Consider the following 15,342-nt stretch of genomic DNA (forward strand, 5'->3'; position numbering starts at 1 on the left):
CAAGCCCTCATGACAAATCAGTTTGATCTTATTTGCTTTCATTAATCTCTTAGCAGGCTTTAAAATGTTAAACATGCAGCATTTTCTTTGATGAATTACTGAAGATTAAAAAACCCATTCTCCAGAGACACCAGTGCTGCCAGTTGCCGAGCCAACAAAAACACACCCTTATCCTATAATCTGTTTTAAAAAACTTAAGACACAGCACACAGAAACATACTGGGAAAAGTTGACATGTCACCAGCTGCAGAAAATGTTCCCTTCCCATTACATCTGTATATCACATCTATAAATCGAGAGAGACAGAAGAGTTCCCGAAGAAGCAGCACAGGGGAGGAATAGAATAACATGAGTATTTGTTGATCAAGCATTTATGAGGACACAATGGTCATTTCACAGGGGTGATGGAACACTCTTCTTAAAGCCCCAGTGCAGTCAAAAATGTGATTTTCCTGTGTTTTATATATATTTCCATACTATGAGGTTGTAATTGTGAACATTATGATAATGCCATTTTAGTGTAAGAGCTGTTTGAAAAGACAGCCTGAAATTTCAGCCTGTTGTGGTGGGATGGAGTTTTGGCTTGTCTGGTGACATCACCAGGCGGTAAATTAGTAGACCAATAACAAAGACAGTTCCAAACCTCTCTGCCAATAACAGCTAGTTTTCAGTTTCCCCCTCCCCACTCAGACCACTCCCAGACAGTCCTAGCAAAAGTCTTGCTTAAGAAATTGATCTTTGCTAAGAAGCTATTTTTGTTTCTTTTTGACCATTTTAATTTAAAACAATCACAGTAAGGTACTTAATTGTTACCCAGAAATGATTTCATACGGCGATAAAAACTGCCGCATTGGACCTTTAAGTCAGACTCTCACAGTTTCTAAGTAGCCATCAATCTTTGATATGTCATATCAGAATACATGTTTCAATGGGATGACATACAACATTCCATCAGACAAGCAGTAACTGTATGTTTTATAAAATATAAACAGATCCGAGCCATGGGAATTTGCGAATGGCAGATCTAGTAGAATATAACTTGTTTTACCATATAAAGGTCATTCTGACTAGACATTCCAACTCTTAGGGAGTCAATATGGAGCCTCCACACAACAATGGCTCTTGTTTGTGACTTAAAAGTATTTGTGCTGTATATTCATCTTAGTCTACATACCAGGCAGTTTCCCAAGCCCATGCCATGAATGCTCAATAGTTGTAGCATAATGTGGAATTGATGACTTATCTCCCCCAAATGAAAAAACAACAGGGATAGCTTAGCCAGAGATTTTTTCACCTGTGGTATTTGAGTAGCATGTTGCAGTTTACTAAAGTCTCATAATTCATACTTTACTGTTATGCCTCTGTTTTGATACACAAAACATTTTCCAGACGTCACATAAAGACCTCTCAACCTCTAAAACAGGGCCAAGCAATACACCTACAATCTGGATCTGTGATAGTGTGCTTTTCTTTGTGGTTGTGGCCTACAGATAAGGCTAAGAAATGCAACTGTATTCATGCCTACGTAAAGAACAAACGTTGTTTTCCCGAGATCATTCATCAGCTCCCCTTGGATTGTATAACATGGGATTCATTCTCCTGGGAGAAAACATACACGCGCACACACCAGCACACAGAGTCTTCATGTACGCTCACAAACACCTCATTCTGAGAGACGAGAGGAAAAGGAGTGGGAGGATTTCCCCCGCTTTCCTTACTTTCTGCTTACATGAGGTCATAGTGACCATCAGGCTTAACAATCACTAGACTGGAGCTAGACCAATAACATCATGTTGCTGTCCACAACAGGAAATACAACGTACTTTCAAGAAAACTAAAAAATGTCAAGAAAACAAAGCTAAGGATGAAATAGAGGTTATGAGTATTATGTGTAAAACCACTTAAAAGTTGTAACTACAAACTAAGTATTTGCTTTGTTAATATTTGAGTATGAAGAATCAAGTAAAGAATCATAATTATTTGAAGATCACAGTAATTTAATAGACAAACTTCCATTATGGGGAGTTTTGATCTTGTTTACAGTATATTGCTGAACTGCGAATGGTATTTGTACAAAAGACAAACAAAAAGGTTACATGAAATAAACTGATTTCAGGAGACAACATACAGATACTTCATTTTTAGCTTTTCACGTACAGATGATATTATTATTTCAAATATGACCCACGCTTCTTGTGAATGTTTCACTGAAGACGTTGTACAGACCCAACAGTTTATGAAAAAGCCAGTAATATGTATTGATGCTTTGTGGTGGTAGAAACTGCAGTGGAAGGGGTCAATCCAGCTGTTTGTTCAGCCCTGTTTTGCAGCTGCTTTGGCTGCCTGATGGGCCAGTCTCTCCTCCTCAGCCCTCTTCCTCATCTCTTTCTCCCTTCTGATGAGCTGCTGCCTCTCTGCCTCCCACTCCCCCACCTTCCTCTGGTACTGCTCCATGTCAGGGCCCTCTGCTGAGGCCAGGCTCTGCTGGACCAGGCTGGAGACCAGCACCTGCAGGGGACTAGGGTCCACCTTACCCCCGGACTGGAGCTGCCCGCTCAGATCCTACGCAGGGCCAGAGGAGAGGTGGTGGTTAGAGATGGGGTGTATGGAAAAGGAGGGATTAAGGCCTAGATTCAATCAGATCAAGCGTTAACCGGCGATAGCAGACACCCGCATAGCTGATGTTTTGCCGGATTCGGAGGTGTAACTGCGTTGGAGCTATCAAACCGGTGAGCAGCTGCTCTTGTGATCGTCACAATGAGGATTTCTATCAGCCTAATCAAGGAGTAGGCCTAGATTACATCACACATTCCAGTGTTCAAGCTGGTAAGCACGGCTGCATAGGATTCCTACTAATGTGACTCGGTGCAGCCAATGGCAATGTCCGTGATAGTTATGCCGGAAGCCGCTTGTGGATTGAATAGTTCTAATGCGGTTCCACCTCTGACACCGTCAAAACACATGCTATGCGGTTGTCGGCTAGCGCAACTCTAATTGAATCGAGCCCTAAGTGTAACTGTTGTTGTAGATTATGAGTGCTTAATAGCAATTTATTCAACTGATCAAAACAAGAAATCTGTAACCATAACACAACATACATGCAGTCCATACACAGGCTCTTTCCTTGTTTGATTGATCTTCCCTTTGTCCAGTACCTTAAACCTGCTGGCATAGAAGGGTAGTTTATCTCTCTCTGCCTGGTCGTCCTCATCCACCTCCTCCTCTTTCTTCCCCTCCTCCTCTCCTCCTGACTCCTCCTCTCCAGAGGAGGAGTCTGAGGCAGAGGACAGGTCCTGCAACAGACCCTCCAGGTAATCCACCTAGGAGAAACACACACACAGCACAGGTGTAAGGAAACACACAGACGCAACTGGGACAGGCGGACGTGCACTGACAGACAGACACAATAACTCTGGAGCAATGAGCATTCCCTCATAGGGGTCCATCAGGACAAAAGACGGACACAAAAACAAACAAACACACGCAGACAATGACACACACACAATTAATATTTCCTGTCTGTCCTGACCTACACAGAGTCATCAGTTCTGACACTGTCCTGCTTTCTGGCAAACCTGGTTTGTGTTGACGTGCGTCTGGGTATAAATAACACAGATATGACAGTCTCAACACTAAGCCCTGGAGATAAACCCTCAGACTGTGTCATACACTGTACCTGGAAAGTAACAGCTATCTACTGCCACCAGGTTGGTGTCATATGCTCATTGTGTTATTTGTGGCATTTGATGAGTAAACTGAGATTGTAAACAATCAGCTAAACTGTACAGGCTTCTTATTCATGGTAACGCTTTTATAATGAGTTACTCTTATACTTGTATAATGTGTTACTAATTATCTTGTTAGTGTTAGACACTGATTTAGCAATTGTAGAAAGTACAGTACTGAGACAGGTATTGGTAAGTACATACAGCATCCTTTGCTAGTTTGCCATCTCCAGGAGCGGCGGCTACTCTCTCCATGACGGCCAGGGCCCGGCCCAGATACCCTGGGGTCCACATCAGAGGCATGCCCCTGAACACAGCATGGATCCCTGCCGCCATTTCCACCTTACCTAGAGACAGACAGAGAGAGAGAGGAGCAGGAAGAGGAAACTATCAGATGTGATCAGCACAACATGACAACCAGAGCAAAGATCCTGTGGTTTGGAGATGTTGATTTAAATGTTTGACAAGAGGATAAAGCAGGGATTCCTGAGAAATCATCCCTCTGCTATCAACAAATGGTTAGGAAGGGCTATGGCTTGTTTTAGTACCAGGAGTATGGTCTGACTGGAGGAATACATACCTAGTAAAGCACAGCCCAGCAGTTGAGCGCTGAGGCCTATAGAGTTGTCCTGCTTCAGACCAGATATCATCAGTGATGCTCCCAGAGCCCTCTCTTCTGACACCTGCACAGTCAACCAACACAAACACACACTTATGCTTCAGACAACATTTGCAAATAGCATAATGAATGACTTCCACAGAAATACAACTGTGGCTGCTAAATTTAAACTGCGAAATATTGCACTCATCTTTTCCTACTAGCACTGACAGGTGATAAATACTTTGTTGAGGGAAAATCTACTTGCTGCGATTGTGATAAGTTGTTGTCTCACCTAGCTATCTTAAGATGAATGCACTAATGCAAGTCGCTCTGGATGAGAGCGTCTGCTAAATGACTAAAATGTAAAAAATGTCAATGTAAATATCCATATTTTTCTATGTGAATGATGTTGTGCTGGGACCAGACTGACCTTCTCTACACACATATGCCTATGCCCTCCTTACGTTTCCAACAATCATTCATTTCTACACAATCCAGACACTCCATGTTCTTTGGCACGATAACTTCTCCAGACAAGTTGGTACACATAAATTACAGAGCAGTGAATGCTACTTTACTTACGCTGAGCTCTGGTTTGGTTGCTAGGTAATTGCTAAGTGCATACACGGACAGGATCTGTGTCGTGGGCAGATCAAAAGACTCCTGAAGCATCACCTCTTCCACGACAGAACAGGCACCTGCAGAAGAGGAACAGCCTAGTGAGGTTTGAAGCTACTTGTCATCTGTGTGTACATTGGTTTAGTTTAACTGAGGTTTTCCAAAGGGGGTCTTGGATAACTTTACAGTTTGACAGATATTACAGTTTCAGAAGTCAGAGACTCTTTACCTTTGAAGTCTTCATCTTTTATGAAGGAATCTATCAGAAGGTTGAACGTGAAATCATCTGGGAACATTCCATATTGCACCTAAATACAGAAACAGAGAATGGTTAAAAACTTTCCAAAAGAACAATATTATAGTCAACCTCAATTTCTGTGTGTGGAAAACATTTAATCACAGGTAAGACATTTAACTTGTTTAGTATAGTCTGTTTGTAACTCCAGTCACTACTTGTAGCTGTATAATCTGTTTGTGTTGTTGGTCTTGGGTAGCTTAATGTTCCGGTCGTTAGCTAGATAGCACTCACTCACGTGGCTGCTAGCACCGTCATGAAATGGGGCATAAGGGAAGCCCTACAATATTTTTTAGTAGTGAGAACGCACAGGAGCAGGCAATGTTGAAACGTTTTTTAACATGTACTTTTCTTAAATGTCAAGTTTTTTCTGTGAGCCAATGGGGTAACCATAGGTTGTTTTCACCATTCACATTCTATCTAATACCGAGTGGGATTATGGCTCTGCTTAGCATAATGTAGGCCTACCTTGTTCTTGAGGGTGTGCAGGGCCTTGTCTCTGGCCCCATATTTGAGACACTGTCTGACCCAGCTATGGACAGTCCAGTCTCTGAGGTACCAACAGTTTGGGCTGTGGCGAAATCTACAGGAGAGAGATGTTCAGACATAAAACACAACAACAAACAAGACATGAATGTTTACGACTTCTGTTATGTCATTATTATGAAGCCTTTATGCAGCATGGGTCAAGTCAAGCGTAACCGCTTAACCCATAGGCTTGCAATGCAATATTCTTGTTAATCTTGTAATCACATAAGAAACAGATTCCTGAGGAGGGGAGAACAGGGAAGCTCTTAGACAGCACAGAAACACTGAACAAAGAAACATGCATGTGACTGAACATAAACACACCATAAAAAACTTTGGAAGAAAATAGAGGTCAGAACAGAGGTTTAGCCTGCGACTGAGGCCAGGAAGTGAACACCCTAACACAGAAAGAACATAACAGGGCATGCAAATTAGGCTTACTTATAAAGATAGTACTCTGCTTGATCAACCTCTTCTCTTGACGATATGTTGTCAACAAACTGAAAAAGAAAATACACAGATATGGTTATTATTTCATCCCGTTGCCTACAGTTTGATCAGAACATAAATCATGCTAATCATGTTATTTCCATCTTAGCCAACATGTCATTGGTGTACCAGATATGACAATGAAATAGTTAGCTACAGCAGAAACAGGTTGACAGACATACAAGCTCCAAGGGTGAAATCTCTCGGTCCTCTAACATGCGCTTACCCGTGATATTGACAGGGAGCTGACGGGGAAGTTTCGGTCATACGTCCTATCCATCAAGGCGGCCAACAACGCTGTAGGATGACATGTTCATATTCAGCTTTACTTTCACAAGAGCTAGACTTGCTGAAACTTTCTGACATTTAAATGTTTTTACAGTACTAATGACACAGTACAGTATGTCAATGTGTAGCTAACACTGCCCCCCTGTGTTCATTTGGTGCAGACACTCACAGACATTGTCATTGACTTGGCAGTTACATCTTCAGGTAGCTACTTAAACACAGAATAACGAATATATTCACTCGTAGATCACTGGGTCTCCCAAAACTAAAATGTAACTGATGTCACGTCCACTTGACAGCTAATGTGTGACAGATGTGGTTGAGGCCCACCTTTCATTTGTTGTGATGGGTAGGGACAAAGAGAATTGTTAGCAATCAGTGTCTTTGGGTAGCTATCTTACCCAGATTTTGATGATCTTTCTCTCTTGCGTCCCATAATTTGGAGTCTGTGTATGCTGAGGAAAGTAGACATCTTTTGGCTGTAGGACATAAACAAGAATAACCACAAGTTACATAGAGTAGACAATGGACTCTGAAGGTAACATGCACAATGCAATTTATTGCGATTACAGTACAAGCAAATACTAAGTTAAATTTTGAACAAACGGGATAAGATGCATCTTATTTAGCTAGTTAAGAGTTAGGCTACGTCAGAATGGGTTCATATAGGTAGCTAGCTAGGTAGCCACCTGGCTAGCCTGCTAGCTACTCGCCTGGCAAAACACAAATAGTTCGGACAAACAGTGAATCAATCAATGATAGAAAACGTTACTGACTTAAATACTTATTTTTTAGTATAAAAACATGTACCTATAAATCTGTGACTTCCACATTTATGGATAACTTTGACAGCTCCTAAACAACGTCGCAACGCGTAGGCTGCCATCTTGGGAAGATACCAATAAATGACAGAGGGGAGCAACAATGTTGATTGAGAGAGAGCCTTACTCAAATACATGTTTAATGCGAACCGTAACACCATGAAAAACAGCATATGTAATACTGAAATAGAAACGATGTTATTTTTTCTAAATACTATAATCATGTATGTTTAATAAAAAATATCAAACATAACATTAGAATGAACCCCTTTCTATCTATTGGTACGGCCTCAAGCGCCTTTTATGGTGAACATCCAATGTCAATTGTCCCAGTGGCAAATTCATTGGTAATATGATCAAATCCATCAATGACTGCAGAGTCCTTCAGACTGATGATGGCTCCGCTCCAGTTTAATTTATGGCTCTTCCAGTTCTTCCAGTAAAGGGCAACGCTGATCCATAAAACCCATAGAGATAGATAGAGAACTAATCTTTATATCTGTGCCATTATAGTGTCTGTGACCTCATGGGCAGCGCCATTGAGGCTACAACCCATAGGAATCCCACCAAGTTGACTACTTTGACTATTTTAAAATGACTCAGGCAAGCCCTGAATGGCGCTGCCTATGCTAAAACGGCCTTTTGGCCACTACAGGCCTCAATCATTCTCTATGATAAAACCACAGTTTCTAAACCATATTTGATATAACCCTACTGAATCAAACGGAATGGGAAACACTGTAAACTTTGGTTTAAAAACATAAACACCATTGTAATGTTAGGATGGGAGATTATGATGAAATTATCAGAGTCTTATTTATTAGGCACCAATAAGAAATTATTATTTAAAAACAGTTATTTTTATTACGTTGTGCCTAATGAATACGACCCTGATGTCATACCCTGCTCTCTGTCAACTGTTCAGATACTGTGGCTGCGGATGAGCAGAAGAAACAACAGACTCGCAGATCTCAGCTGCCCTAGCAAAACTATTTTGAATCCTCTGCAAAAAAGGACCCAAAAAATACTTGTATAAGTATCAATACCAACTTATTTCAGTGCACCTTCCACCTCTCCACTAACCCAGAGCAAACAGAAGAGGGAGACAAACACATCCTCTTCCTGATTTTTTATCAGGCCACTGTAGGCTACAAATTCTGAAGTGCATTCTGCTGTGTATAGTGTATCATTATTTTGACTAATCACTGTGCTGCTCATACAGCCAGTGTAGGATATACTGCCCTAACTGTATTACAATTGACACAATAAGAGTTACTGTAACTAATAACAAAAAAAATGCATCCCACCCTGACTCCACCACTCAAATATAAGCTACCTCAAATTTAAGAGATAACGCCCCCCTTTAATGGCCTAATCTTCTCTGAATCATTTAAATACTATAATTTACCAATACAAAGGTAATGCATAGGCCAGGCCTTTCTAACCAAAGACCATATGGCTACAAAAGTAGCTTCTAATGTATTTGTGTCAGATCATAGTCCTTCACCTTGAGCCAATGTTTTTATATTCAAAACATAGTGTAATCTATTTGTTTACTAGGGGACGCTCCTTGACCGTGATTATGTGAACTTCTTGGCCCAAGGTCTAGGGAGGTGATAGGCCATGTCCTGGGTGGGTCTCTGTTATTAAACAAAAGCGGGAAGAATTTCTGCACCCTTTAGTACACTGACCACCAAAACAGGAAGTCCTTACCTGAGAACCGTGCCAAAGAGAACACACAGGAAGTTAACCGTTTTAGCAACACTGGGGCTGCAGACAGAACTCTGTCTCTCATCCCGAGACAGACATTATGGCCTCTGTGAAACTTTAAAAGGAGAGCTTTGAGTTCCAGCTGTGTGTTCCTGGCAATAGTGAATGAATAGAGGAAGAGAGGCTACACTCCCCACTTAGTCTTACAACATTTACATAAAGGCCCTACAGCATCGTCTCTACACATTATGCATTGATTCAGGTAGACGTGATACGATTTATCCTTGCAGTTTGATATTCTACCAGGTTATGAGTATTTACCCTCTAAGTCTAAAAAGGTTTTATCTCAGTGACTGTGAGGTGGAGATAAAGAATCCAGAAGTAGTATTTTTCAGTACCAAAATTGTCTTTCATCCCGTAAACCAGTTCCTCTTTATTCTAAGATAGATTTAGCCTGATTTGTGTGTACACTGTACTGTAAAAAGTATTTAAATGTATGCATTCACTACTGTAATAAGAGCATCTGCTAAATGTAAAACTGCAAAGTTCAACTGAGCCAATCATGGTGATTACAGATTAATACATTATTGTTACATTTTAGTAGACACTCTTATCCAGAGCGACATACATGAGCAGTTAGGGTTAAGTGTATTGCTCAAGGGCACATTGACTGATCGTTCACTTAGTCGGCTCTGGGATTCAAACCAGTGAACATTTGCTTACTGGCCCAACGCTCTTAATCTCTAGGCTACCTGCCGCACAGATTATAAATACATAATTCCGGGCTGCACACTGACACACACTCAGGATATGAGTCAATACTTCTAAGGTGTAGACCAAAAGGACACACTCATACATAACAAACAATATAAGGACTACAAAGACCTAGTTTATAGCCTGCAGGACTACAACCCAGTTTGGGGCTCTGATGACGGTTAAAACCGAGGTGCAAGGACACAAACATCCCCATGAGAACAGACAGACCTGGCCAGCGGAGAAGAAAGGAACTGTACTATTTACATTGAATAAGCAAGAGGAAGAGTCTGTGTTTGAAAAGAGAAGAGGTTGTATCAACCACTTCAGATAACATCCTAACCATAACACATTAGGTAGAGAGACACAACATGGTACTCTGTAGTAACTGCTTGCAGCTCTAGCTGTTGTGGTTCAATACATTCACCAAAATGTATCTGGCTTTGAAATCGAATTCAGCTTTGTTATGGTGATTGATCCTGGTTCATCATGAGATTAACACCATACTACCTGATTTGTAAAAGCGTAACCTTTACAGACCAATCACTAACGGCCACATCAACCTTTCTTCAGTCACAGGACACATTTTCCCATCAGAGTGAGTGCCTCATTTACCGGAGTCCCTTATTCCTGACTCCCCCAACGGTTTCACTTCAGCAGAACCTGTGTGAGAGTGAACACCACTACCTCATTGAGAGGTGTTCTCTCTGTGGTCTATCTGGAGCAGGTAGACGTTGCCCTTAACTGCTGATCTATAGTCAGTTTTTCATTTTCCCCTCTCATGACTAAGGTTCGGATTGGGGGAAGTTGAGCTGATCCTAGATCTGTGCCTAGTAGGGGTAACTTCTACACTTCTCTGTGTTTCCTTTCCATGTCATTTAGCCGGCGGTTTGGATCTAAACATTTAGGTGAGGATAGAAGAGAAGAAGAGGAGGATGTGAGAAGTTCCTCTTGCCGTTTGCAGTTTCATACATGGGATTTGGTGGTCTCTCTTGATAGAATAGGGAAGCATTGCTACTTTGTTTTCTTATTTTAAAAGTAATGTCTAGCACTTTACCGGAGATGACATAAATGGTGGGTTGGCTGATGCAAATGTCAAATTATCAACATATCAGTGATCAATAGCTGGCCTTGACCTTCAGGTCAAATAGCACAGTGGATGACAAATTGGTCTTTAATCGCAAAATAACACACTCCTCCTTTCCTACAAGCAACAATAAAATGCTTTATTCTGAATCACATGTGAGGGTTCTGGAGGCGGGTTGTCTGGGACACCCACAGAGTCTAGTGAACGATTGTTTGATCGGGATGTAAAAGAGGTATGGGGAGAGATGTTTTCTCTTCCTCTTCCTCTCCTTTGTGAGAGAAGCGAGAGATCTCTGTTCTCCAAGAAGAAAGGCAACTCGTTTGAAAGTCATTGTGATCATCTCTGATTCTGTATTGTGTGGTTTTGGAGAGGAGGAAACGTGACAGGTGGATGATGCTGAGTCCCTGGGGGAAGAGGAGATCTGAGTCTTACACTCTTATACGTCTGTTATTAGTCTAGATTGTAAATTGGCTAAAGCTGAGACAGACTGGCCCCCATGTGAGGCCTAAAATTCAATTTTAATTATTCTAGTGTTAAGTTTCTCTCATCATCAGGCATACTGTAGTTGCTATAGAAGGCACATTTGGATGTATACAGTAGATCAAAGGCAATCATCATCAGGCCATTCAGCCATATACACAATTCTTTAGCACAGTCATACTGAGAGATGGAGTTGACAAGACAGGAATGGACTACGGACAGACTACTATACTCAACTCATTAGCCTTCATACCCTCCCAGTAAGCAAAATGGCGTATTTTCCAGACGTTGAAATTAGGTTAATTTTAGGCTCTGAATGAAAGTTGAAAAGACATCATTAACAGACATTGAAAATATAAAACCTTTTTGTCATTGATTCTGTGTTTACATTTCTACTACACATACATCCTCAATGAAGTAAGCATTATATCACAATAATATGTTTTATCCATTTAATATAGGAAAGAGGAGCTAAAGGAAAGAGGAGCCAACTGAAGATTGCAACATATAATATTTATTATTGTTCCCATCTGTTACATGCACTTATGTTAGCTTTCTCAAAAGTTTTAAAACTTGCAACAATGATTTTCTGAGTAATCCAGAAGAAACCAACAGACCACTTCAACTACAATAACATTTTCAGTAATGGTTACAGATGTTTAATTTTTTTGCTTTGACTGTAATATGTTGTTGTTTATCTACCTTAGTTGAATGCACTGACTGTAAGTCGCTCTGGATAAGAGCGTCTGCTGAATGACCAAAATGTAAATGTAAAAAAACAAACACTTGCAGAGCATGCTGGGTATTATTCTAATGAGCTTCACCCCCAAACAAGTACAAATCTGAACGAATCAAGGCTGGTCGAAATCTGAACGAATCATATACGTCTAGACTATGTTTCACAAATTTGAACAGCACAGTACAGTACGGCACAGTTCAGTACAGTAGAGCATGATTGGTTTAGTACTGGACCTAATCTGAACCAATCATAGATGTCTATGTTTGGGCCAAATCAAGTTCGGTCCGGACCGGACCAAAAATCTACGTCCGTGGATGTTGAAATCAAGTCCGATCCGGACCGCACCAAAAAAAGATGGCCTGCCCGGACAGGACCAAAAAAAGACGTCCAAAAAACGTCTGCGTCGGTCCGTGCTTAGTGGGCTGTGGTGTGCCTTCTCATTACTTTCCTCTATACATGTGACAACTTTGAAAGTGTATTCAAATTTCCCCCACAAAAATTATAAATACATATTACAGCACTTTTATTAATTTCAAAGTCTCTCATTAGATGAGATTACCTTTGTTTGCTCATTATATCACACAACAAAACAATTTACAGACCTAATAAAGCATCCAGTAGAAGATAATTTAAAACTAGCATTAAAAAGAGAAATAACTGTTATCACATTGTAATCCCATGCTGATTAATTATAGATTGACATGATTGGGGGCGGTAGGTAGTTTAGTGGTTAAGAGCGTTGTGCCAGTAACCGAAAGGTCGCTGGTTCTAATCCCCGAGCCAACTAGGTGAAAAATCTGTCGATGTGCCCTTGAGCAAGGCACTTAACCCTAATTGCTCCTGTAAGTCGCTCTGGATAAGAGCGTTTGCTAAATGACTAAAATGTAAAATAAAAGTACTAGTTAAAAAGTAACAATTAAAGAAAAATCTATTTTCAAAACAATTGCATTTTATTTACAGCACAATTTCACCGTGATATCAACTAAGCTTTTCTTAAAGACACATCTTTTCACATGCACATGTATTGTCCGTTCTATCAGCCTGAAATACAATACGCTTCACAGCTTATTCCAGTGCCGTAGCGCAGTTTCCACATTTTATTACGTTACAACCTTATTCTAAAATGTATTAAATTGTTTTTTCCCCCTTATCAAGCTACACACAATAGCCCATAATGACAAAGTGAAAACAGTTTTTTTTTAGTTCTATTAAGTTTTTTCAAATGTATTCAAATAAAAAAACGGAAATATCAGATTTACATAAGTATTCAGACCCTTTACTCAGTACTTTGTTAAAGCACCTTTGGCAGCGATTACAGCCTCGAGTCTTCTTGGGTATGACACTACAAGCTTGGCACACCTGGATTTGGGGAGTTTCTCCCATTCTTACGTTTACATTTTACATTTTAGTCATTTAGCAGACGCTCTTATCCAGAGCGACTTACAGGAGCAATTAGGGTTAAGTGCCTTGCTCAAGGGCACATTTACGTCATTTAGCAGACGCTCTTATCCAGAGCGACTTACAAATTGGTGCATTCACCCTATAGCCAGTGGGATAACCACTTTACAATTTTTTTTTTTTTTGGGGGGGGGGGTTGAAGGATTACTTTATCCTATCCCTGTTCTTCTCTGCAGATCCTCTCAAGCTCTGTCAGGTTGGATGGGGGGCGTCGCTGCACAGCTATTTTCAGGTCTCTCCAGAGACGTTAGATCGGGTTCAAGTCCGGGCTCTGGCTGGGCCACTCAAGGACATTCAGAGACTTGTCCCGAAGCCACTCCTGCATTGTCTTGGCTGTGTGCTTAGGGTCGTTGTCCTGTTGGAAGGTGAACCTTCGCCCCAGTCTGAGGTCCTGAGCACTAGAGCAGGTTTTCATCAAGGATCTCTCTGTACTTTTCTCCATTCATCTTTCCTTCGATCCTGACTATTCTCCCAGTCCCTGCCGCTGAAAAACACCCCACAGCATGATGCTGCCACCACCGTGCCTGGTTTCCTCCAGACGTGACGCTTGGCATTCAGGCCAAAGAGTTCAATCTTGGTTTCCTCAGACCAGAGAATCTTGTATCTCATTGGCTGAGAGTCCTTTAGGTGCCTTTTGGCAAACTGCGGGCTGTCATGTGCCTCTTATTGAGGAGTGGCTTCCGTCTGGCCACTCTACCATAAAGGCCTGATTGGTGGAGTGCTGCAGAGATGGTTGTCCTTCTGGAAGGTTCTCCCATCTCCACAGAGGAACTCTGGAGCTCTGTCAGAGTGACCGTCGGGTTCTTGGTCACCTCCCTGACCAAGGCCCTTCTCCCCTGATTGCTCAGTTTGGCCGGGCGGCCAGCTCTAGCAAGAGTCTTGGTGGTTCCAAACTTCTTCCATTTAAGAATGATGGAGGCCACTGTGTTCTTGGGGACCTTCAATGCTGCAGACATTTTTTGGTACCCTTCCCCAGATCTGTGCCTCGACACAATCCTGCAGCTGAGCTCGAGCCTCATAGCAAAGGGTCTGAATACTTATGTAAATAAGGTATTTCTGTTTTAGATTTTCGATACATTTTCTAACATTTCTAAAAACCTGTTTTCACTTTGTCATTATGGGGGTATTGTGTGTACAGTCATGGTCGAAAGAATGAGACAAATACTAATTTTCACAAAGTCTGCTGCCTCAGTTTTGATGATGGCAATTTGCATATACTCCAGAATGTCATGAAGACTGACCAGATGAATTACAATTAATTGCAAAGTCCCTCTTTGCCATGAAAATGAACTTAATCCCCAAAAAACATTTCCACTGCATTTCAGCCCTGCCACAAAAGGACCAGCTGCCATCATGTCAGTGATTCTCTTGTTAACACAGGTGAGAGTGTTGACGAGGACAAGGCTGGAGATCACTCTGTCATGCTGATTGAGTTAGAATAACAGACTGGAAGCTTTAAAAGGAGGGTGGTGCTTGAAATCATTGTTCTTCCTCTGTTAACCATGGTTACCTGCAAGGAAACACGTGCCATCATCATTGCTTTGCATAAAAAGGGCGTCACAGGCAAGGATTTTGCTGCTACTAAGATTGCACCTAAATCAACCATTTATCGGATCATCAAGAACTTCAAGGAGAGAGGTTCAATTGTTGTGAAGAAGGCGTCAGGGCGCCCAAGAAAGTCCAGCAAGCACCAGGACTGTCTCCTAAAGTTGATTCAGCTGCGGGTTTGGGGCACCACCAGTGCAGAGCT

General features: G+C 41.4%; 1 protein-coding gene across 1 annotated transcript; it reads right to left on the reverse strand.

The window, feature by feature from the left end:
• Positions 1-2,118: 2,118 nt before the first annotated feature.
• On the reverse strand, positions 2,119-7,451 carry LOC311141494 (small ribosomal subunit protein mS27-like). The gene is made up of 11 exons (XM_084176837.1): positions 7,355-7,451; positions 6,946-7,023; positions 6,483-6,553; positions 6,209-6,267; positions 5,708-5,822; positions 5,174-5,252; positions 4,909-5,024; positions 4,306-4,408; positions 3,930-4,072; positions 3,156-3,320; positions 2,119-2,562 (listed from the first exon to the last, which is right to left on the reverse strand). Exons 1-11 carry the CDS (start codon positions 7,428-7,430, stop codon positions 2,314-2,316), a joined length of 1,254 nt encoding a protein of 417 aa, XP_084032963.1. The 5' UTR covers positions 7,431-7,451; the 3' UTR covers positions 2,119-2,313.
• Between the last annotated feature and the right edge of the window lie 7,891 nt (positions 7,452-15,342).

The sequence above is a fragment of the Coregonus lavaretus genome (assembly GCF_964263955.1).
Source record: "Coregonus lavaretus genome assembly, chromosome: 14".
NCBI classification, from domain to species: domain Eukaryota; kingdom Metazoa; phylum Chordata; class Actinopteri; order Salmoniformes; family Salmonidae; genus Coregonus; species Coregonus lavaretus.

Coding starts and splice junctions, on each gene's coding strand:
- LOC311141494 (XM_084176837.1), bottom strand. CDS start 7,430: ATGGCAGCCTACGCGTTGCGACGTTGTTTAGGAGCTGTCAAAGTTATC. Junction 4,073..4,305: donor GCTGGGCTGTGCTTTACTAG/GTATGTATTCCT, acceptor GTCTGTCTCTAG/GTAAGGTGGAAATGGCGGCA. Junction 3,321..3,929: donor GCAAACTAGCAAAGGATGCT/GTATGTACTTAC, acceptor TGTTTCTCCTAG/GTGGATTACCTGGAGGGTCT.